General features: G+C 43.2%; 1 protein-coding gene across 2 annotated transcripts in view; it reads right to left on the bottom strand.

Moving 5' to 3' along the window:
- Positions 1-25446, bottom strand: part of ELL3 (elongation factor for RNA polymerase II 3) — a 118827-nt gene that overhangs the window by 44582 nt on the left and 48799 nt on the right. For both annotated transcript variants that reach the window (XM_068275279.1, XM_068275278.1), the window contains exons 3-5: positions 21580-21707; positions 17807-17970; positions 3037-3296 (exon numbers count right to left, since the gene is read on the bottom strand). In XM_068275279.1, coding sequence (XP_068131380.1) covers positions 3037-3296; positions 17807-17970; positions 21580-21707 — 552 coding nt within the window. The remainder of the gene's footprint in view (positions 1-3036; positions 3297-17806; positions 17971-21579; positions 21708-25446) is intronic.

Raw genomic sequence — 25446 nt, 5'->3', positions numbered from 1 at the left:
GCAACTAGTATTGCTTAAAAGGAAATAAATATGGCAGCCTCCATATCCCTCTCACTACAGTTCTCCTTTAAATAATTTTACTCGCTTCAGGTTCCCTTTAAGCTTTAAGTTGATGTCTAAGGCCTCTTGCACACTACATGCGATTCCGATTTTTAATCAATTTTCACATGCGATTACGATTTTGGTATTGCAAGCTGCGTTTTTTTTTCAGCGTTTTTCTTTTGATAGCATCCAGGGAAAATCGGAATCGCAAATCGGAATCGCAAATCGGATTTGCAATGTGCAGGGGGCCTTAACCTAAGTAAATGTCTATGGTGATTTTCAGGTGAACAGAAAGTCATGATTTTTGGATTAAGCAACTCAAAAACGTACCCCCCCCCCCCCCCCCCCAAGATGCAAAGTAACACAAAAGTGGTATGTATCCTGAACAACTTATACAAACAAAATAATTAAATAATTAGCTATAAACTCTGTTGTTAATTACAATTACGATGCATAAACAGTTTAATCCCTAAATTTCAGGGTGTATCTGGCCAATGTGAGATTAGCATACTGGCAAGTTTTTTCAAGCAGCTGATTGGAACGTTTCCAGCATAAGCTATTTCCATTAACTGTGTACTAACTTTGTATTTTCTGCTGACAGCACAGATTAGAAGCACGCGGTGGGCCTTCTGGAGCTGGCTGCCTAGCTCTTATTTTTCACAAAGTCTGACTGCCATGAGGTTTCAAGAAAACTTGAATTGATTAAAATACGCTCCCCTCTTATCCTTTTTCTCATTCTGAAAAAAATTACACTTGTCAAACTATCATGCTGATTATTTTGCTTCAGTAATTATGGAGTTACTGAACTGGAATAAGTATTCACCAGCAGAGTCTCAGCAGCATCAGAGAACTTCATTTGCAGTACCACAGTACCTCCCTGGTATTGACTGTTTCCCTGGTGTATCACACTGCATCACTCAATACTAGGTTAGATTACAGTCAGCATCATATGAATGGACCAATGCTTAGCCATAAATACAAATATTGACTTCTGCAATCTGCACTGGGGGCTTATGTGAGTATTCTTGGAAAATTGGCATATTGGTTCAAACTAATAGCACTGGTGGTAAATTCAAATAAGGGGTTTCTGAACAGTATCCTTAGCTCTGTTTGGTAACATGTAGCTGAAATGTAACTATCTTTAGTGAGGCTTGTGGCCCACTACAGATTGCAATTCACTCTCAAAAACGTAAGCATTTTTAGCGTGATTTTGCTACTAACAACCGAGAAATTTCTGGAGTGATTTCAGGGATTGCAATTTTGGCCCCCTGCATTCACTGAATGAAATCATTCCATAAATGCTGCAGGCACTGTGATTGAGATTTCAGTGAATCGCTTCTGCGGAATCACTGCCATAGGAATCGGAAAAATTTGGAATCAGTGGGCGATTCCTAGAAAGCACAAATCACTGCTGCAACAGCTCAAGTAGTCGATTTCCTTAAATTAAATACAGTTACATTCATAGGAGGTGCAGTATAGCAGCACACGACCAGTCTCTTGGGAGACAATCAATGCTGTAGTCATGTTCACTAATGAGCAAGGTGGATGGTGAGAGTTGAAAGTTGGGAGAGTTAATACAGCTCTAATGATATTGTTGTATGGGGACATATTTTTTATTCCGGAGCATGTAACTCTGAGAGAAACAGTACTACAGTGTGTGTGTGTGTCTGTGGAGTCGGTACAAAAATCATCTGACTCCATCTGACTCCTACTCCTCAGTTTTTGAAACCGCTGACTCTGACTCCAACTTCAGGTACCCAAAATGGCTCCGACTCCTCGACTACAACTCTTTAGTCTAATACTTAACAGAACTAAGGATTTAGTACAAAAATCATCCGACTCTGACTCCCGACTCCTCAGTTTATGAAACCTCCGACTCCAACTCCAGGTGCCCAAAATTACTCTGACTCCTCGACTATGACTCCACAGCCCTGTGTGTTTCTCAAAGGGCTATTTTTAGCACCTCTAGCTTTAACGAAACGGAAGCAAAATGCATGCCAACAGAACAGATGAAAAATTGATCCGTTGGCATCCGTTGGAATGGAAAACTGATCCGTTGTTCACTTAGTGCCAATGTGAACCAGGCCAAAGTAAGTTCCTGTCTCAGTGACAAGAGCCACTGAGGATGAAAGGAAAAGGGAATTATCTTTGGGGGTACAAACAGCAGTAATACCTGACAGACTTATCCTTGCTGTAGTCAGAACTAAAATTATGCTTTTCATCATGGCTGTACTGTATCTAAAATATGCCCCACAATCAAGTACCCACCAAATGAAAAAGTGTCTTTTTCCGCCAGGACAAAGAGTGCAGATTAAACCCTTCTGCAAAATATGTGTCAGGGAAGTAAAACAAGCTGGTATTACGCTTCATTTCACTCCCATGGCATCTGAATGTGTAATCTCACTGAAAAATGGGCCCAATCCAAATCACTTTTTCTCCTAAGCTTTCTCCAAGGAGATCATTTTTCATCATCTGTTTCAAATAACTTTTCAGCACTCTGCATTGAAAAAGCATCAAGAAGTAGATGGAAAAAAAATACTGTCAACATTATTCTGAGTATTTTTTTTGCCTGCAGGTGGTTTTAAAAGCATTTTATTGATAGGTGTGAACCTGGGACAAAAATTGGAAAAAAAGTGAATTGGATGGGGCCCATTATCTCTTTGTATGTCAATATGACATTTTAATCAATATTAATAAATGACATAACAACATACTTGACATTATCAGCCAGGAAAAATATTCCTCCTCTTTTTCATCTTTTTGTGCAAGTGTGTTCTTTCATTTGGGATATCCAAACCCTTGTTTAGGTCACATACAATTCTATGATTGTTATATATAATAAAAGCATATCTAATAAAGTGCAATATTAGTCAAATCTTGACCAGCTAACATGCCCACTACCTTTGAATATTGAAATAATGGTTTCAGCTGAGTAAATGAGCTCCACAAAAGGCTGTGATCTTTGTGGCAAAACGCATTATTAAACAGACATACCACATCCAGTGCAGATAACAGCTCCATCTGATCTCTAGGGAATGTGTTAGATTTCTCTAGGCGCATAATGAGGTCATGTTTTCGATATGGTTTCAAGGCTAGGAGTTGAATAAGCCACTCTTGAAGAGGCCTTCGTTCCCCATTAACCCGATTGCACTTTTTGGCTGCTGGCGTCAAGAACACAGGGGGACGTGGAACAGGTGGGGGACTCTCTGTATTGGACTCCGCTGTGCTTTTGCCTGGAATCTTGAGGCATTTACCTGAAACAAATAAAAAGCACATGTTAAAGTGTAACTGCCGGGCATAAAATCAAAAATCAATTCTTTATTTTTATTTGGTAAACAAGTAATGAGGATGCTAACCAAAAAGCTAAATTCACTATTACTTTTCTTGTTGATAAATGATCATTCCCCAGTTTACCTGACTCATATTTGATACACACACAATTTGGTACACAAAAAAGGAAGTTGCAGGGCATGTTGGGTTGTCTTTTTTTGCTTCTCTAATTCTCCTCAGACTTAAAGGGACTCCGTGCTCACAAAAAAAAGGAAAGTTGTACTCACCAGGGGCTTTCTCCATCCCAGTGCTGGTCGGGAGGTCCCACGCCGGCGTCCTGGCTCCTCTCCTTCTCCCCGCTCCGGTATGGCTGACAGGCCGCAGCCCGGGCGACACTCGGTAGAGTGTCGGGCTGCAGCTTCCGCGTATGACGCGGATTACGTCACACGCCGGCCGCCTCGCGTCATCACGGCGGCCGGCGTGAAAGTACTGCGCATGCGCGATTAAAGCGCGCATGCGCAGTACTTTCACGCCGGCCGCCGTGATGACGCGAGGCGGCCGGCGTGTGACGTAATCCGCGTCATACGTGGAAGCTGCAGCCCGACACTCTACCGAGTGTCGCCCGGGCTGCGGCCTGTCAGCCATACCGGAGCGGGGAGAAGGAGAGGAGCCAGGACGCCGGCGTGGGACCTCCCGACCAGCACTGGGATGGAGAAAGCCCCTGGTGAGTACAACTTTCCTTTTTTTTGTGAGCTCGGAGTCCCTTTAACTAATGCAGCCTGATTGGCTGAAGCCTTTTTCCCTCCTGTTTTCCCCTCCCACACCGCTGTTCCTCACTGAATGGGCAATATTTCTTATGCTGAAACAATGCACTTTCTATAGTGAAGGGCGGGCAATGTATACACAATCAGGCAGAGGGAGGAAATGACATCAGGATTGGCTTCAAAATAGCCACAGTTAAAATGGGAAATTCTAAGAAGGATTTTCTCTTTTTTTACTGTAGAAAAATCTCTAAAATCAAAACGTGAACAGTGCAATACATATGCTATGTAAATAGAGCAAGTATTTATCTACTTAATCTTTATTTTTATTTTAAATTAAAATGGATATAATTTCATATAATATTATTATAAATATTGCACTTCTCTGCTGTGCTACTCTGCAGAGGGGGAACACTGAAGGAGGGAAATATCCAATGAAGGAAGAGCAGGGGACACTTAAGCCCTCCCTCCATGCCCCCATGGTCTTGAGGGCTATTGTTGCACCACTGCAGTGTAACTCAAAGTAGGACATTTATCAAGCAAGCCTGGGACAGAATCTGTAACTTGATTAGTGCAAATCTAGCTGCTAATTGTGCACCAAATGGTTTGCAATGGTTTTCCTCTATTTTTGCACTCAAAATCTCCTGCAACAGAAAGGTAGACAACTGTAACAGATTAGCAATAAAGCTGATATAGAAAACGGAGGCACCTGTCAGAAGTGCTCTGGGAGTTTAATATCAAAACTGTAATGATCCGCTCAGCTGCCAGCTGTTTGACCATTCCTTATGTCTGAGAGATGCAGGTCTCTGGAAAAGAGACCTGGCTTCATCTTACAACTTTCTGAGTTGCCTTGCTGAGGGATTTGCATACATGCAAATTGCCCAGCTGTCTCCTTTGAGGGCTGGCAGTATATAAGCGTTCTGCTGACCAGAAGGATTTTCTGGTCATAACGGTTTGTTAAACACACTTCTGGAGTGACAGCCTTCCCTGTTGGATTGTTATAGTTATCTTAGAGTATTGTGGGGACTGCACTAGGCAGCTCCTCTAGTGCAGTTAGCCTGCTTATCTGTTTTTGTCTATGTTGCCTATCTGTTGTGATTGTCCTGTCGCCAACGGTGGTCGATAGGAAATCGTCCTGTCTGTCTGTGGGGTACTAACCAGAGCAGCGGTTGCTACTGGTAGCCCCTTCTGTTTCATCTGTCTTGCTTGGATCGCACTGGCCCCTAGCGGTAGCAGCTGTGGATCCTTCTGATCTCCGATCCTGTCCCTGAACCCGGATCGCACTCGCTCTGGCGGAAAAAGCAGTGGATCTTTCCTATCCTGTTTCACGTCCGTCTGTCTGTCTTGTCTGATACGAACGCTTGCTGTAGGCTCGGTGAGGTAACCGTTAAGCATTCGCTCGCGCTCTCTGTTTAGTGTTTGGGTGGCGGGGGTTAGTTAGGCGTGCTTGTCTCTGTTGCGCTCAACGTGCGGAGATTGCGCAGTAAACGTGTTCACTGTTGCGAATGAGTGCGGTATTCGTGTTTAGTTAGCGTTTGTTATTTTCCGTATCTTCTCATTGTATGATTTGCTGTGCCTTTGCTACTCTCGTGCCCTGTCTTGCTTTAGCCTTGTGTCAACCTCTGGCAATCGCCTCTCTCGCGATTGCGTTCCTACTTCGTATCTGCTGTTGTGTGTGCACCGTCGCGGGTTGGCTACTAGATTGGTGCACACACATACATTCTGTCCCTGTGCTCATTCTCATTCGCAATTGCTTCTCTTGCGATTGCGTTCTCACTTGGTTTCCTCTGTTGTGTGTCCACTGTCGCAGGTTGGCGACTAGATTGGTGCGCACACATAAATTCCTCATCTGGGCTTATTTTGTCTTGTGTCGCTGTTAGCAATCGCCATCCCTTGCGATTGCCTTCTCACCTGATCTTCATGGTTGTGTGTTCATCGTCGCTGGGTGGCGACTAGATTGGTGGACACACATACACTCTGTCGCTTTACTCTCTTGTTATTTTCCGTATCATCTCATTGTATGATTTGCTGTGTTTTTGCTACTCTCGTGCCCTGTCTTGCTTTAGCCTTGTGTCAACCTCTGGCAATCACCTCTCTCGCGATTGCGTTCCTACTTCGTATCTGCTGTTGTGTGTGCACCGTCGCGGGTTGGCTACTAGATTGGTGCACACACATACATTCTGTCCCTGTGCTCATTCTCATTCGCAATTGCTTCTCTTGCGATTGCGTTCTCACTTGGTTTCCTCTGTTGTGTGTCCACCGTCGCAGGTTGGCGACTAGATTGGTGCGCACACATACATTCCTCATCTGTGCTTATTCTGTCTTGTGTCGCTGTTAGCAATCGCCATCCCTTGCGATTGCCTTCTCACCTGATCTTCATGGTTGTGTGTTCATCGTCGCTGGGTGGCGACTAGATTGGTGGACACACATACACTCTGTCGCTTTACTCTCTCTCTTTAAGGGCTATCTTGCCCTGCGTTCTTCCCTTCGTGCAATTCCTGTCTGGCGTCTGTGGCAGGGCAGAGGATCTGTTCCTCTGCACTCCACAGCTCCATCTGCCGACAGGAATTTCCCTCTACAGGTGCGTTGCAACTTTTGCTGGGTTCTCTCAAATTATACGCTTGTGGAGGATTTCCGCAGTGTCAGCGCGCATCCTGTGCGCTGACCACGGAGAGAATTCCACAATCGTTACAAAAACAGTACTATTTTCTAGGGAGATTTACAAATGTAGCCCTGCCATAATAAATGTCACAACCTGTTTTTGGTTTACGATACCCCCCCTCCCCATTCACATACAGTCTGTAGAGTAACAAGTTAGGTCAAGGTGTATGAGGGAGGGGAGAACATGTCCAGTTAAAGTGAACCTCCGGACTAAAAATCTACTCAGCAGAACTGAAAAACCTTGGTGTTTCTTTAACAGTTTCACAGCATCATTTTAGCTGCATTTTTAGCTAAGCTCCACCCATCAAAGTAAAAAAAGCCTGGGCTTTTCTTTCCCTCATGCTGTGCAGAGCATGATGGGATTTCCTATGTTGTTATTCACGTTGCCTAGCAACTGGGAGAGGTGCTCAGGACACAGGACAGTTGGAACTGTGTCTCATGCTCGCTGTCACCTCCTTTCAACCAAAAAGATGGCTGCCATCATGAAATCAAACATTTGCCTGTTCTTTTAAAACAGTGTGGGTAAGAGATTGTATTACCTATCTATTTAATTAACATAACTAATGTAACTTAATGACAGTATGTTTGTTTAGGCTGGAGTTCCTCTTTAAATTATCTTCTCTTAGGCTCAGTACTCTGCACTAATGGCTTGACTAGAATCATTTATTGAGATGATTAATTTCTCCTACGTGATTTCTTTTAAAGATCTTTTATAGGCTAACTGATGTAAGACAGACAAGAAATGAAACATGTAATCTCCACCAACCCAGACCTGGGTACACACTTTAGATTTATCTCAATAAGAAGATCTTTCATGATCATCTTGGCCAAAATTCTAGAATGTGCACAATGGTCTCCTAACACCACTGGACTCCTCACCAGCGATCCAGCGGGGGAGGGGCTGCTCTTGCCAAATGGCTTTTATTGAGGTTTCCGCAGAGAAGCACCATTCAGTCATTCTCCAGCCCCCTTTGCTGAACAGAACTTTGAACCTTTCAGTGTGTCTATATCCAAATCAAGTCTGATACAGGTTTCAAGTGACAAATGTTCATAGTACATAGCTTAAGAAATGCAACTTCAAAGAGACTTTAAAGGACAATTGAAGTGACAGGGATATGGAGGCTGCCATATTTATTTTCATATAAACATTACCAGTTGCCTGGCATCCAGCTGATCTTTCGTGCATCAGTAGTGTCTGAATCACACACCTGAAACATGCATGCAGCAAATGCAGTCGAACTTAAGTCAAACACATGATCTGCATGCTTATTCATGGTTTATGACTCAAAGTATTAGGGCCCGTTTCCACTAGCCAACGCGTGTGGCTGCGAGACGCGCGGTGGCACTTCCTGCTCTGCGGGTAAGCAGACGAATCCCATGAGTTGTGCCATGCACGGCTATGGGATTCGCAGCCTCCCGCGCGAAAACTGTGGGCAGTGTCGGCCGAATCACTAGGGTAAGCGATTCGGCTGGCGGCGCCATAGTTGCCTATGGGAGAGTTTCCCGGCGCGATTTGCCTGTGGGGAAACTCTCCGGATTCGGCCAGGTTTCCGCGCTAGTGGAAACGGGCCCTTAGAGACAGAGCATAGCAGGACAGCCAGATAATGTACATTGTTTAAAAAGAAAAAAAGATATGGCTGCCTCCATATCCCTCTCAGGTCAGTTCACAGGATCTAGTCACTTTCCACCTATATTTATTACTATGTTTTGCTACAATTCATAAATGTTAAGTTTTAGTTTTAATAGTCAGAGTCTGCTTCCCTGGCCTAGATTCACAAAGCTGTGCTAACATAGTTAGCACGCCTAACAGCTTTCTAGGGTGCTAAGTAGTTTGCACGTCTAAAGCTGTTAGTGATCGCGCGCAAAGTTTAGCGCTGCGCGGTGCACGTGAAACGTTGCACTGGTGCACGCGAAATGTCACACCGTTCGTGTGCTAAGTACACTTCGCTACGTTTCGTGGCGCTAAACGTATTAGTGCGCAAAGTGCCTTTAGACGTGCTAAGGGGCTTTTCATAGGCGTGCTAACGCTTTTGTGAATCAAGCCCCCTGTGTTAATCTTCCATTTTAACTATCTGTAATCAAGAACTAAACTAAATAATTAGGCACATTAAACCACAGATAAATTACTAAGCTAAATTGAAAACATACTAGATCTGTGAATGAGAGCCAGAAATGGCTGCTATTGCCTGACCGTGTATCACACAATGCATTTTCCTCCTGCCCTCTCAGTATTCACACTTTGTACAGTGCAAGTTATAACGTAACCCAGGTAAAGCCTTGCCTGTGATCAGAGTCACGTCTGAAATATTCTTCAGACCAGCTTAACCCGTTCCTTGTGGTCATGCCCTCCCTCCACCTACTGACACTACATGCAATGTAAGTAACAAGTCTTATACCAATACCTGTGTTTTCAGAATGTTTATCAACAGGAGAAAGCTCTCCTTTCTATTGTCTATTAACAGGTGTCTTCAAAACAATAAGAAGAGGTGTAGACATAGCTATATTTGCAATAATGACTGATATGGGCCTCAGGGACAGGGAGGTGGCCCTTTTCTTAAAGTGACACTGAATTGAAAGAAAAACTTATGATGTAATGATTTGTATGTGTAGTACTGATAATTGATAGAATATTAGTAAAAAAAAAAAATATTTTAATTTTTAGATATTTTTATATATATATATAGCTTTTTTTTTTTTTTTTTAGATTACCTTGCATAATTCTCTTATATTTGCAAATATAAGCCACACTCTGTATTTTAAACTATGTTCCAGAAAGCAGCAAAAATTGGTCGTGGAGCTCAGATAAGCTCTTTTGCATAGATAACAACACTATGAAGCCTCATACACACGGTATGGTACACTTTTTCATCAGACCGACAGGTGATCTCCCGATCGATAATGCGATCAATTTTGCATTGATAATTACCCAAAATTGATCACATTATCTATCAGAATCCGATCGGACTGGTCGAAAAATATGTTCCATCCGTTGGTCTGACGGAAAATTGTACCGTGTGTACCCAGCTTTACTGCATATTTTCTAATTCAACCGCGGAAATATTAACATGTGAATATACACAGCCATTATTAGAGATGATGTCACCCCTCTGATGGTGACACTCAGAATGCACTGCAAGCCCATAATCCAATAGTGATGCCTTTTAAAGGACCTCTGTCACGAAAATCTTAAAATTTGAAATATATGTAAACACATACAATTAAGAAGTAAGTTTTTTTCCAGAGTAAAATGACCTATAAATTACTTTTCTCCTATGTTGCTGTCACCTACAGTAGGGAGTAGAAATCTGACAGAACCGACAGATTTTGGACTAGCCCATCTCCTCAGGGGGGTTCACAGGGATTTCTTTATTTTCAAAATGCACTTAGTGAATGGCAGTTGCTCGGTCCAACTGCCAAAAAATTGAGCAAAGACGTTGGTCAGCATCTTTGTATAAATCATTTTCAGGGAGTGTCTTTATAAAGAATAAAGGCCATGCTAAGAATCCCCTTAGGAGAGATGGACTAGCCTAAAACCTGTTTGTAATGTCAGATTTCTACTACTTACTGTAAGTGACAGCAACATAGGAGAAAAGTAATTTATGGCTTATTTTACTCAGGAAGAAACGTACTTCTTATTTGTATGTGTTTTAAATTTTAAGATTTTCGCGACAGTTCCTCTTTAAGGGGGGATACTTGGTGGAGTACATATTATTGTGGCGGCAGGCAGTTCGGCGCAGGGAGAGAAGAATGACGGCTCTCTCTGCTGCTGCTAAACTCCCCGGTGGTGTTAAATACTATTCCCCCCTCTGAGTTGTCACAACTCGGAGGGAGATGTAATTTGGGGTCTGGCAATTGCCAAAGCCCCGAATTACCGCTATGCGTCCCGCGCAGCATAGCATTGCTGCTATGATGGCACCCAGCTTTTGCGTACGGCGCTCAGGACTGCGTGCCAAAATAATCTGCTTCGTTCTTGGTGGACCCTACGTGCTCCCTTGAGCATGGTGCATATCAAGGCACAAGCAGTATAGCAGAAGACAGCATAAGGTTTATTATCTTTTTCATTCTCAAGTACAAAGATTTTTAAAGGTGCAAGTATAAATGATATTTTATCTTTTAAATGTGAATGTCAACCAGGGCCGGATTTACCATAAGGCACTGTAGGCACGTGCCTACAGGCGCCTGATGATGGAAAGGCAGCTCACTCCCCTCCGCTAGTACCCCCCTCTCTCCTTCCCTATGCAGAGTTCTGAGCAGAGTGTAAATGAGAGGTTTCACTGACCAGAACTCCCTTCAGGCGGGGTCACCTTTAGCTACCTAATACTTGGGGCACCTCTAGCTACTGAATACTGAGGATAGCTCTGGCTGACTATTACTAAAGCTGGCCACTAACGGTCCAATTTCTAGATAAAAATCGTTCGAGCGATCAGAAATTCTGATCGGACGAAAAATCGTTCACTACACCATCAACTAACCAATCATTGCCTACTATCTATCACGACCACCAAGAAAATCCAAATTTTCGTTCGACGAAAATTCATTCGGGCGACATTTCTTTCACTCGTTCATAATCGATTGTGTCCACCAATGGAGATTATTTACAACCAATCCGATCAGAATTTCTGATCGCTCAAATGATTTTTCGCTAGAAATTTGACCGTTAGTGGCCAGCTTAAAGGGCACCTGTAGCTACCTACACTGGGCAGGGAAAGTAAGGGAGAAGTGACAGCTGGGCCAGCCAGCACCACTTGCAGTGCAGTTTGTTAGGGGTTTGTAGGTTCATGGTAGGCGACGTCTAGAGCGCCAGGACATCTGTGCCTATAGGCTCCTGTGAAGTAAATCCGGGCCTGATGTCAACTGTATTATAAAAAGCACAATCCTACCCTAGAATTGCTGTCCGAATATACCCAATGATAATAGCCATCCATTCAGTGAGAAAATACAAATATTTATACTTTTACAGGAAGTGTAAGATGTTTTTGAAATGTAATATTTGTGGCTAAAGCTAGTAACTTCTGGTCAGACAGACCTTTACAGGGGAGAGGAACATACTGGAGACAACAGCAGCAGCTTGTATTACAGGGTGGTAAGGAATGTCTCCTCTCTCAGAAGCACCTGGCATACAATTAGTCATCCCTTTGTGCCCATTGTTCTGAATGGTCATAGGACACACCACATTTAGTACTGTAGTACTGTACTGCATATACAATATATAATACTTTTAACAGATCAGTTGATCAGTTGATTATAGAAATAATAGGTGGACCAAGTCCGTTAATATAACGGGCTTTAGTTCCTCACAACCCCCCTCCCCTCCCACCCCTATGATTGCCACATGTAAGTGGGCATACACAAGCATGCGTGCACACGCCCGTGCACACGCCCGCCCTCATACCCGCACGCACACATGCCCACCCCCCCTGGCCCCATCATCCTCCTGTCCCAACGGCTCCTCCAGTAACTAAAATACACGGACACAGGGACAGGAGGATGACGCAGGGACAGAGGGGTTTTATTATATAGGATGTTCAAATCTGTTATCCTACATTGATTTTTTTTGTTGTTTCTTGATTTCAGTTTAGATCTGCAATGTAACATAGCAGTAATAATATTTTATGAGCTTATTAGAGCTACAACTTGGCAATTCACCTTTTAACGACCACATCATATTTTTAGTTGTACTTAAAAATAGTAATTAAGATAGCAACACAGTGAAAATGCTTGGTGATTAAAGAGGAAGTTTAACCATAGACTGAACTTCATCCCACTCAATAGCTGATATCCCATTTCCGACGAGAAATCTTTACCTTTTCTACAATACATCATCAGGGGGTCTGTATGGCGATATTGTGGTGAAACCACTCCTACAGTGTGATGTCCTGACAGTTTACTGTCTGTAAACCTCATTGCATTGTTGGTAATAATGGCTGTTTCCAACCTCCAAGCAAGCAATATCTCCCTATGCGCATAGAACTATTAGTAATTAACATTCCATACAGATCACCAGGCAGAACTTAAAATGTCACCACCAGTGATACATTTCAGAAGGTAAATCAGGGAGAAGGAACATTTTACAATGGGCAAACATTATTATGAGTTTTACTCTTGTGGAATTCTACTTTAAAGCCGGTATTACACTACGGATTGGCGGCAGCGGTGCGGCCCAGGGGCTGCACCGCACCGCCACAAAAAGCCTTTGGGGATTACCCTGTTAGTACGCGGTAATCCCCGTCTGGAAGTCGGTCAATCAGGAGGTGACGCTCACTTCCTGTGGCCAAAGCGCGCGGAGACGTATTGCTAAAATACACTTCCGTGTATGCGCGACGCGTAAAGCTTGAGACGGGCATTTTAAAAAACATGTGTCGCCATAGACTTACATGACTCCTAGTCCACTGCATGTCTCACTTCGGGGATGTGGCGAAAATGTCATATCCGTCGCATTGCGCCGCGTCAGTGTAATAACATTGCCCTGCGGTGGGCTGCAGTAAAAATGCTGAACCACGCCAGTGTGAAAAGGCCCTGAAGGCACTGATGACGGAATCGTCCTCTGTCTCTAAGCTTTTAAAAAAACCCATTCATGCAGAAGCAGAGTATTTGAGAAAGACAGACATGCTAATTGGGCCCTGAAAAGAATAATTAGGGAACTCGTGTCAGTAGGTGCAGACTGAAGCAGCTAGAAGCTTGTTAATCCAATCCTCAGAAAGCAGGTGCTAAACCCCTAATGTCACCCAGATGGAATATCACTCTGAGGATCGGGGAAACAGAACATAACATGCAAGTCAGAGATTGAACAGTAACAATACTACACACCTACTGAAAGCAAAACATGTTTCCTGACCAGCTGCATGTGTTTAAGCTCGGCATTGTAGTGATTTGTTTAAACATGTTCGGGTCTGGTTTCCCTTTCCATTTCTTTCTACTACAAAGTAACTATAGCCATGATTCTGTCAGGGGCGTTGTTACAGCAGATGATTTGTTGCAACACCAAAACATGATCATTGTCAGCCAGAGACCTGATCTGCCAGTCAGCATATTTTGCACAATCAGCAGTGAGTTGCTGGTGTCAGTGGTTAGAGTTGGTGGTGTGTAGAAGAACTCATGGAGAATCTGATGATCAGTTTGGTCAGGTGTTAGGTTTGTAGAGCTCTAATTTGATGGCCCTATGTTGCTTCTGTTCCCTGTGCAGGGCAAAGTAGAAAGCAATCACAGCAATAATCAATAATCCATAAGCAGCTTACCCTACTTTGTGTTTCCTCCCCTATCCCTTTATATTCTAAAGTTGGCCACTAACGATCCAATTTCTAGCGAAAAATCATTCGAGCGATCAGATAATTCTGATCGGAAGAAAAATCGTTCACTACACCATCAACGAACTAATCTTTGCTTCCTATCGATCACAACCATCTAGAAAATCCAAATTTTGGTTTGACCAAAATCCAATTGGACGACTATTTTTATAATCATTCGTAATCGATTGTGCCCATCAATGAAGTTTATTTACAACTAATTCGATCAGAATTTCTGATCGCTCAAACGATTGTTTGCTAGAAATTGGACCGTTAATGGCCACCTTAAGCTTACAAGGGCAGGGCTCCCTCTCGAATTGTTACTTGTAACTACTGCTACTGCATATTTATTCGGTGTTGCTTTAACTCGTTTCTATATTTCTCTCAGGTTACTGTCTTGTTCTTTTACTTTAAGGTGCCCATACACGCATCTATTTCCCGCCAAAGTGGCAAAACGATTAATCCTTCTCTGACTGGATCTGATCAGAGAGGGATCATTTCCTTCCGCATACAGTACAACAATTCCCACTACATTTCAGCAGGAAATCTATTGGAGATTGGTCGAACCTCAGTTGATGCTAACGATCAACCACCACACCTGCCTCGACCCTGATCGACCTTGCCTAACCCTTGTGACCCCCACAGCCTGAGGTCTCATATTGCAAGGGTCATAAGACAAGTGTGGCCATCATAATCTTCACACCTATAACAAGTGTAGCCACAAAAACACCCGATCTGAAGGATGGACCCCTATATCAGAGGGAGTTAAGTGGTATTTGGGGCCCCCTTACAGATCCGGGCCCCCCTGCAGATGCAGGTGCTGCTCCCCTGTCGTTATGCCACTGCTACTGTTTATTCTTTACTGAAAACTTTATTTAAAACAAGAGATAGAAACAAAACTTAACCCTATAAGACAGTTTAAAGGGTGGACCCAGCATAACATATATCTTTTAACAGGAGATTATTTTTACTTGTGTCTTAATAGTGTTTATGAGATGATGAGCACAATTCCTAGCAGCTGATACCTGTAATTACATAATACAGTAAACATAGGCACTAACAATTCAAAATACCATTCGTGAGCTCTACAGGAAATATTTGTGTACGTGGATTCAATCAGAAGTGTAAATAAAAACCTAAGGGCAAATGTGATCAGAACCCCCTCACAGGAAATCCCTTCACTGTCCTGTTCAGCACTTACCGTACCGGTAAGTTGTTACAGTTTGTTCTTTTACAGTACGCCCAATAAAGCTGAAAGTAGATGCCAGATACAAAAATATATGAAAGAAGGAGAAACACTGCTTAATTCTGCACAGAACATACTGTGAGAACTCACTGAGAAGGGCACTAGTTATGGCACAGAATGGCTGTAACTAATCTTTCTTTTATTTATGAAGGATATAAAAAGGTCATATAAACTGTCTTCCGATAGGGGTGGGAGGGATGAAACTCGGCCTTCACGTTGGGCAATCATCTATCAGATGATGAAGAGCCTTAACACCTCTACCTGAGGACAAGTCTTTCATATCAGAATTACATGTGTCTGAAGTCATCACAGCCTGGAGCACTGCAGCTTTTAAAATAAAGGATTCCCTCCATCTAATAACTGCAAAGCTTTTAAAAAAGGTGAAGGCTGTATTGTTGATAATAATAGTAAATATACGGCAGGCAGAATATGTCTTCATTTTGGCTAATAAAAGACTTATCAACTTTAAGGATGAACACACAGATCTGAATGCTGACAAGAATACACCATATGGACTTTAATTACCCAGCCCATGTAGCAAACATATCTTTATCACATGACATCTGCCTTGTACTGCTCACGCCTTCTCTATCTACCAGGTGAAGGCAGAATTACTCATTGCTATCTGTATGCCAAAACTTTGACACTTTCTAATTTTCAAATGGTTTGTCCCGTCAATATCTCTAAACACAACTCTTCAAGAATTGGAAACCTAGAAATGTTGCCAATCTGCGTATCAATTGAGCTTTGAATCGAGACAAGCAAAATATTTATCTGTGGGCAAGCACTGTTATGAAAGCCCTGTACTGACATACTTTGTCAGCCCAGCAGCCACTGACAGTCCATCCTGGACTTCACAATACAGTCAGGTTCATAAATATTGGGACATCAACACAATTAACATTTTTGGCTCCATACACAGCCACAATGGATTTGAAATGAAACTAACACAATTAGGCTGATTCATCAACCAGAATTCTATGAGAAGCGGCCACGCTAGTGAAGTATCACGGTTGCCACAGTTCACAGTGGCACCCACTATTTAACCACTTCACCACTGAGGGGTTTTACCCCTTGAGCACCAGAGCAATTTTCACCTTTCAGCGCTCCTTCCATTCATTCGTCTATAACTTTATCATTACTTATCACAATTAAATGAACTATATCTTGTTTTTTCCGCCACCAATTAGGCTTTCTTTAGATGGGACATTATGCCAAGAATTATTTTATTCTAAATATGTTTTAATGGGAAAATATGAAAAATGTGGGAAAAATTTATTATTTTTCAGTTTTCGTCCATTATAGTTTTTAAATAATGCATGCTACTGTAATTAAAACCCATGAAATGTATTTGCCCATTTGTCCCGCTTATAAAACCGTTTAAATGATGTCCCTATCACAATGTTTGGCGCCAATATTTTATTTGGAAATAAAGGTGCCTTTTTTTCAGTTTTGCGTCCATCCCTAATTACAAGCCCATAGTTTATAAAGTAACAGTGTTGTACCCTCCTGACATAAATATTTAAAAAGTTCAGTCCCTAAGGTAACTATTTATGTATTTTTTTTAATTGTAAATTTTTAAAAAAAAATGTAATTACAAAAAAAATATATGGGGAGTGTGGGAGGTAATGAGTAAATTTTTTGTGTATAAGTAATGTATTTGTATGTGAAAAATGCTTTAGGGTGTAGTTTTACTATTTGACCACAAGATGGCAACAGTAACTTTTTGTTTAATGCGACCTCCGAGCGTCCTTCCGGACGCTTGGAGTAAGTACTAGGAGGCTGGGAACGTTTTTTTTTTTCACGATGATCGCGCTGCTTAGCGGAGAAGCAGTGGATCATTGTGGGGCTTAGATCAACGAACGGGAATAGATTTTCCCGTTCATTGATCTCCGGGCGAGCGGCCGGCGGCGTGTTTATGAGCAGGAGTGCGCGCTAGAGCGAGCGGGAGCGCGGGCAGCGGCGGGAGCACGGAAAGTACGGATTTCTCCGTCCTTGGGGGTGAAAGGATGGAAAAAGGACGGAGAAATTCGTACGGGCGGGGGTAAAGTGGTTAAAGGAGCGCGCGTTGCTAAGAAAGCAACGCGCGTAGCAAAATAAGGCACGCTACGCTGCAAGGAGAGAGCGTAGCCTCCAGAGGGTGCTAATTGCTTTGTAACGGATTCAGGTCAGGTGATTGACTTGGCCATTGCATAACATTCCACTTCTTTCCCTTCAAAAACTCTTTGGTTGCTTTTGCAGTATGCTTTGGGTCCATCTGCACTGTGAAGCGCCACCCAATGAGTTCTGAAGCATTTGGCTGAATATGAGCCAATAATATTGCCTGAAACATTTCTGAATTAATCCTGCTGCTTTTGTCAAAGTCAACAATCAAGAGAAGACTTCACCATAGTGAATACAGAGGGTTCACCGCAAGATGTAAACCATTGGTTCAAAAACAGGAAGGCCAGATTAGAGTTACACACACACAAAGAAATCCCCAGTTACATTATCACTACCATAATTACTTCTATAATAAGGATCTGCTTCAGGTCGATACATACTTCGATGAGATACTTCAGGCTTAATCTCAATGGCAGTCCTGCTCCACGACTCCTTCTCCACCTGGGACACACGATCACGCGTTAACTGATAGGACTCATCAGTTGCACATACAGTTATCTTGTCTTGTATTGTGCCAATACAACTGAGATGCTTCTCTCCAGTCCTAGGGTGAACAAAGTTAGAGTAAACTTCTGCAAATTATCATGGTTATTCAGAAAACTGAAAATTACTTTGTACTGACATCACTCAAAAACGTGTATTATTATTATTATTATTATTATTATTGACTAAGAGCCCTATATAAAGCTGGTGATCCACTGATTGTCACAAAAATAGTTACTGACATGACACATTTTTCAGATATACATATTTATAAAAGTGATGGTCAGCTTAAAAGCTCTTTATAAGAGATTTCCAGTTACCAATGATCACTAGTTTTCTGTGATGATTGCCAGAAAAAAATGCTGTTCACCATATTTATAAAAAGAGGAACAAGCAAATCACACCACATTACAGATCACCAGATAGAATTTGCCACTTTAAAAGGTGGCGTAGTTGAGAGCACTCTGGCCATTCAGCGATGGGTCCCGGTTTGTACACTATCTGTATGGAGTTTCTATGTTCTCCCTCTGTCTTTGTAGGTTTTCTCCGGGCATTAAAGAAATACAATGCTAGAATTGTAGCATCTAGATCAAGGGTTTCAAACTCAAATACAAAGTGGGCCTAAATTGCTTGTTCCCTGATGTCTTGTGCATTCCCCCTCCCTCCCCCATATGACTTCTCTGGTGTTCTAGGGCTTTACCTCCACAATCGCTTTCCTGGTGGTCTAGAATGCGCCAAACATAATGCAAAGTGGGGAAACCACGTGAGGCCAAATTTGATGGCTCTGAGGGCCAGATTTAGCATGCAGGCCGGAGTTTGAATCTATGATCTAGACGTAACATACCACTAATGTACCTGCATATGTCCCTACATCGGGGGTGCCCAATAGGTCAATTGCGATCTACCGGTAGATCGCGACCGCCTATTTGGTAGATCGCGGCCTCTTGGCCGCGTCCCATCACATTTTGCGGCTGGCAGCTGTCTCATCGAATTCTGCTGCCAGCCGCTGGCCAATAGGAAGCAGGGGAGGAGAGAGGAGGCGCGGCTGAAGAGGCCATGACGCGACGTCATGGCTAGAGGCGGCGTCCGGCACGCACGCACGCCTGCCCGCCTCATTCAAGCACGCTGCCCGTCTCATTCAAGCACGCTGCCCGCCGGAGCGCTCCGAGTCTGAGAGGGGAGACCAGACATCGCCGCTGGAGGGAGGTAAGTGTTTGAGCACCCATCCTACCTACGCGAATGGCAGCTATCCCCACCTATGCTAATGGCAGCTATCCCCACCTATGCTAATGGAACCTATCCCCACCTATGCTAATGGAACCTATCCCCACCTATGCTAATGGAACCTATCCCCACCTATGCTAATGGAACCTATCCCCACCTATGCTAATGGCACCCATCCCCACCTATGCTAAAGGGACCCATCCCCACCTACCTATGCTAAAGGGACCCATCCCCACCTACCTATGCTAAAGGGACCCATCCCCACCTACCTATGCTAAAGGGACCCATCCCCACCTACCTATGCTAAAGGCACCCATCCCCACCTACCTATGCTAGAGGCACCTATCCCTACGTACCTATGCTGACACCCATCCCCACCTACCTATGCTAATGGGACCCATCCCCACCTACCTATGCTAGAGGCACCTATCCCTACCTACCTATGCTGACACCCATCCCCACCTACCTATGCTGACACCCATCCCCACCTACCTATGCTAATGGGACCCATCCCTACCTACCTATGCTAGAGGCACCTATCCCTACCTACCTATGCTAGAGGCACCCATCCCTACCTACCTATGCTAGAGGCACCCATCCCTACCTATCTATGCTATAGGCACCCATCCCTACCTACCTATGCTATAGGCACCTATCCCTACCTACCTATGCTGACACCCATCCCCACCTACCTATGCTAAAGGGACCCATCCCCACCTACCTATGCTATAGGCACCTATCCCTACCTACCTATGCTGACACCCATCCCCACCTACCTATGCTAATGGGACCCATCCCCACCTACCTATGCTAATGGGACCCATCCCTACCTACCTATGCTAGAGGCACCTATCCCTACCTACCTATGCTGACACCCATCCCCACCTACCTATGCTGACACCCATCCCCACCTACCTATGCTAATGGGACCCATCCCTACCTACCTATGCTAGAGGCACCTATCCCTACCTACCTATGCTAGAGGCACCCATCCCTACCTACCTATGCTAGAGGCACCCATCCCTACCTATCTATGCTATAGGCACCCATCCCTACCTACCTATGCTATAGGCACCTATCCCTACCTACCTATGCTGACACCCATCCCCACCTACCTATGCTAAAGGGACCCATCCCCACCTACCTATGCTATAGGCACCTATCCCTACCTACCTATGCTGACACCCATCCCCACCTACCTATGCTAATGGGACCCATCCCCACCTACCTATGCTAATGGGACCCATCCCTACCTACCTATGCTAGAGGCACCTATCCCTACCTACCTATACTAGAGGCACTTTTACCCAGTGAAGGGACCTGTACCCAGCTACCTTTGCTGAAGGGACCTATACATAGCTACCTATACTGGAGGCACTTGTACCTGGGGGCTGTTCATGATCGGGGGGGGGGGGGGTGTCTGCAACACTTTTTAAATGTTGGTAGATCTCCTGGACTTGGCAAATTTCAAAGTAGCTCGCGAGCCAAAAAAGTGTGGGCACCCCTGCCCTACATGATTTGGCTACAAGAGCACATATTGATACATATATCTGCTGTTAACAAATAGTTGTGCAATCTGACAACCATCGCAAAACAGATCAAGCGAAAATTTGCAATTTTCCCAATCCCACTTGACAATTTCTTGGCCTCAATCACTACTTTGTTCTATCACAGAATGCAGAGACTGGTCAAAATTGTGTCAATATGTTGGCAAGCAACAGTCTTTTAATGTGTCTGATTGCCATTAGTAAGTTCTATAACAGGTTCAGAAGATGAAGACCGACACCATCCAGTATTTCAGCTCTTATTTATTGCAAGACCATATGACAAGATGACGTTTCGGAGGGATGTCTTCCTTTATCAAGCTCTGACAGTGTCTAACTAACATCAAACAAACTCACCTATATATACTCAAATTCCCATGGAATACAACCAATCACCTGTCACCAAAGACAACACTTGAACATGATTGGTTGTATTCCATGGGGGGTTGAGTATATATACTATAGGTGAGTTTGATTCATGTTAGACACTGAGAGAGCTTGATAAAAGGAAGACATCACTCCAAAACATTGCTGTATTTTGTCATGTGATCTTTCAGTAAATAATGGATGGTGCTGGTCTTCATCTTCTGAACCAGTTTTGCTAGGCTTGGAGTGCTGCTAGACCCTTACACCAGGCACATCATTTTTTACCAGGTGTGCTGTCCATCATACACATATAAGTTCTATAACAGGGCTTCCCAACCCTGTCCTCAAGTGCCGCCAACAGTGCATGTTTTGTGGAAGTTAAGGTGGCCATACATCTAGTAAGTTTCCTAGTAAGGGTGCGCGTGTGTGACATCACACGCGCACCTACAAGGAAACCACGTGGGGTGTGCATGTATGCGGAAGAGGAGAATGCAGCCGGAGCAGCGGGGGACAAGCGGAGGCTGGGCTGTGCTTACCAGGTAGTGCCTTGTCTTATGCACTCAAAACTTGACTGAGGCTTGTCCTTTATCTCCCTGGATAAGTAAAAGGCAAAAACCCGGACTCTGTCATCAGATCCTGCAATTGGCGAGGGAATCTTGATGTACTGTTGGTTATAAGAAAAAAGTATTAAAGCTAAAATCAAAGTTTCAGACCTGTACGGTAGATTTCAAAATTCAGTGGTAATAAGCAACTTGCCTAAAAGCCTAATTGCAATTTAATCGAAAATTACACGCATGCATGCTTTTCATAGAATAATTATTAGTACACCATTGTACTGCCTTGGTTGTATGAAAGATATACGTTACTTAAAGCAGCTCTTAGGTTTACAAGATGCATGTGACTCATATTTAATTAGCTTATTTCCAGTTAATCAAGAATCGACGCTGAATGCTGGGAATTAGCTGAGGGGCTCAAAGGGAGTATCCTCCCATCAGTACATATGTGAATGCATATCTTACAATACTTCAAACGTTATCCCCCAAAACAGCCAACTCCAGCACATGTCATTACCCACACCCAGAAACTGTGACAGCTGTGAGCATAGCTTGCTTACCTTGGAGCTAAACATGTGACTTATAAATACAGTACACTAATCTCATTTTAACATATGAATATACAGTCAGTGTGAGACTGTCCCAATATCTATTCCAACTATCTTATTTTATATAACATTTAATAGGGGTGAGGTTTGTGGAAAGGGTTAATTTTGCCAACATAACACATCACAGGGTAGACCATCACATGACATCTAGTGTATTCAGAGCTTAAAGTGGATCTCTTTCAAGCGGCAGAGTCCCAGTGGATTGGCATACAGCCCACGTTTTCCCATTATTTAAGAAGGGCAAAAAATCAGATCCAGGAATTTATAGACCTGTAAGCTTAACATCAGTTGTATGCAAACTACTTGAGGGGTTACTAAGAGATACTATGCAAGACTTCAAAGTAGAAAATAATCTTATTTCTCAGCATCAACATGGGTTTACTAAAGACAGGTCCTGTTTGACTAACATGCTCAGCTTTTATGAGGTATTGAACGCTAATGTGGATATTGGGAATGCTGTATATGTGATATACTTGGACTTTGCAAAGACCTTCGACACTGTTCCACACAAAAGTCTGGTGCAAAAGTTGAGGATGCACGGACTGGGGAAGAGTCTGTGTGCATGGATAGGGAACTGGCTAATGGACAGAAAACAAAGCGTTGTGGTCAATGGATCGTACTCAAAATGGGAGACTGCTAGCAGTGGGGTCCCACAGGGGTCTGCACTGGGTCCAGTGCTCTTCAATTTATTTATTCATGACCTAGTAGATGCAGTAGTGAGCAATGTTGCTATTTTTGCAGATGATACAAAATTGTGCAGAATCATCAACTCTCAGGAAGATAGTGTCATATTGCAACAGGGTCTGGATAGGATGGCTATATGGGCACATAAATGGCAGATGAAATTCAATGTTGAAAAATGTAAAGTCATGCATTTTCATCGTACCAATGGTCTAGCACCATACAAAATAAATGGGATACAGTTGGGGACATCAAACTTGGAGAAGGACTCATCGACAACAAGTTAAACAATCATACTCAATGCCAAGCCGCTGCAGCTAAAGCTAACAAAATTTTGGCATGCATTAAAAGGAAAATAAAAACTCGAGATGCTAGCATAATATTGCCCCTGTTTAACTCTCTAGTAAGGCCACATCTGGAATATGGAATTCAGTTCTGGGCACCACATTACAGGAAAGATATTGCAGTTTTAGAGCAGGTGCAGAGACAAGCAACAAAATTGATACGAAGGATGGAAGGTCTCAATTACCAAGAAAGGTTAGATAAACTGGGTTTATTTAGTCTAGAGAAAAGACGCCTTAGAGGGGATCTAATTAACATGTATAAATACGTCAGAGGGCAATATAAAAGCTTGGGGGATGAGCTTTTTGTCCCTAGGCCTTCTCAAAGGACTAGAGAACATGATCTGCGCATGGAGTAAAAAACGTTTTAGACATTTATTTAGGAAAGGGTTCTTTACAGTAAGAGTGATTAAGATGTGGAATGCATTGCCACAGGAAGTAGTTATGGCAAATTCTATACCTGCATTTAAAGGGGGCTTAGATGCTTTCCTTGCGTTGAAAGACATCCATGGCTACAATTACTAGGTAATGCCCAATGATGTTGATCCAGGGATTTTATCTGATTGCCACCTGGAGTCGGGAAGGGATTTTTTCCCTTTTGGGGCTAATTGGACCATGCCTTGTAAGGGTTTTTCACCTTCCTCTGGATCAACATGTGAGGGGGCGGGCTTGTGTTGTACTTTGTTCTCTGGTTGAACTCGATGGACATATGTCTTTTTTCAACCCAAATAACTATGTAACTATGATCAGAGATAAACGTTTACGCATTGCATAATTTGTATTCCTTTCATATAGTTTATACGGTATTCCTCAAGCCAAATACTTTTTTTTTGTTTTAATACTCTAATTACCTATAAACTAAACAAGCCCTGCCTACAGCTTCTCCAGTACCTTGGCACTCTCAGACCCATGTAGCAAGGGCTTATGGGAGCTCAGTCTGGGCAGGAGGAGGAGGTGTTACTAGCCAGAGATTTCAGAGGAAGAGGGGAGGAGGGAGGAGTAGAGGGGAGTGAATTTTTCACAGGCTGAGGGATGGAGATGCAGAGCAGCTTGCCTGTATGTAATGTTTACAAGCAGAACATGGCTGCTGTCATTGTATCACAGGAAGAAATAATCATATACTGTTGAAGCTGTTTTTTTAGCTTGATTTGCTGTGTAAACTATGTAAACTTTAGATAAGACATATAGACAAGTTACTTGTTACCGTTAATTTTTTCATCTCGGATGCGCTTAAACTGAAAGGATACCAGAGCCGGAAGGCTCTGGTAAAAACTGAAGCTGTACTGGGTAGGGGGCAATAATCAAATGCTCACCGCGCCTCCCGTTCCCCTCCATCCCCTGCTGTTCTCCTCCAGTCAGTCCCGTTCTCCTGGGTGACTTGGGCAACTCCAAACCCAAACACACTGTGCCATGCATGCGCAGAATGTCCGTTCCTCTCCCCTGTGGCTGCGTAGTGATGTAGCAGGACAAGAGCGTGCTCGCTCCTGAGTCTCGACGTGAGCACTGATTGGAGCCGCCGGGGGAGCGAGAGAGTGAGTTTGGAGTCGTCCAGGAGGATGGGACTGACGGGAGGAGAATGGGGGGGATGGAGGGAAACGGGAAATGCGGTAAGTATTTGATTATGCCCCCTACCCGGTACTGCTTCACTTTTTACATGAGCCTTTCTGCTCTGGTATCCTTTCATTAAAGCAAGCCTGAAGCGGAAAAAAACCTTATGATATAATAAATTGTATGTGTAGTACGGATAACGAATAGAACATTAGTAGGATTAGTTGCCAAAAAAAAGTCTCATTTTTATTTTCAGTTGTATATTTTTAAACAAAAAATATTTGCAGTTTAGAAAGCACACTCTGTCTTTTAAGCTATAAAACACAGCATAATGACCCTTTGAACTTTCCTGCAGTAAAACCTTGTCTCTCACAGTTTTTTGGTTGTTTAATTGCCTCAGAAAACAGGACTGTATCCAACCCATGTAGGGTCGAAGAGCTCAAAGATGCGCTTTTGCATAGATAATAACTGTCGTTTTTTAACTCTTCCTGTACTGAAAAAAACAACATGAGATATTTTTCTTTGCTACTAATGTTCTACACTGTACTACACTACTACAATTCATTATTACAATTCATTATCTCATAAGTTTATTTTCTCTACAGGTTTGCCTTAAACAAACTTTAGATTGGGTACGTACCGTACCCAGATATCAGCCCTTTTCCTCTTCT

The sequence above is a fragment of the Hyperolius riggenbachi genome, chromosome 3, assembly GCF_040937935.1.
Source record: "Hyperolius riggenbachi isolate aHypRig1 chromosome 3, aHypRig1.pri, whole genome shotgun sequence".
NCBI lineage: Eukaryota > Metazoa > Chordata > Amphibia > Anura > Hyperoliidae > Hyperolius > Hyperolius riggenbachi.
The sequence above is the reverse complement of the archived record's forward strand: the minus strand, read 5'-3'. Positions and strand labels throughout refer to the sequence as shown.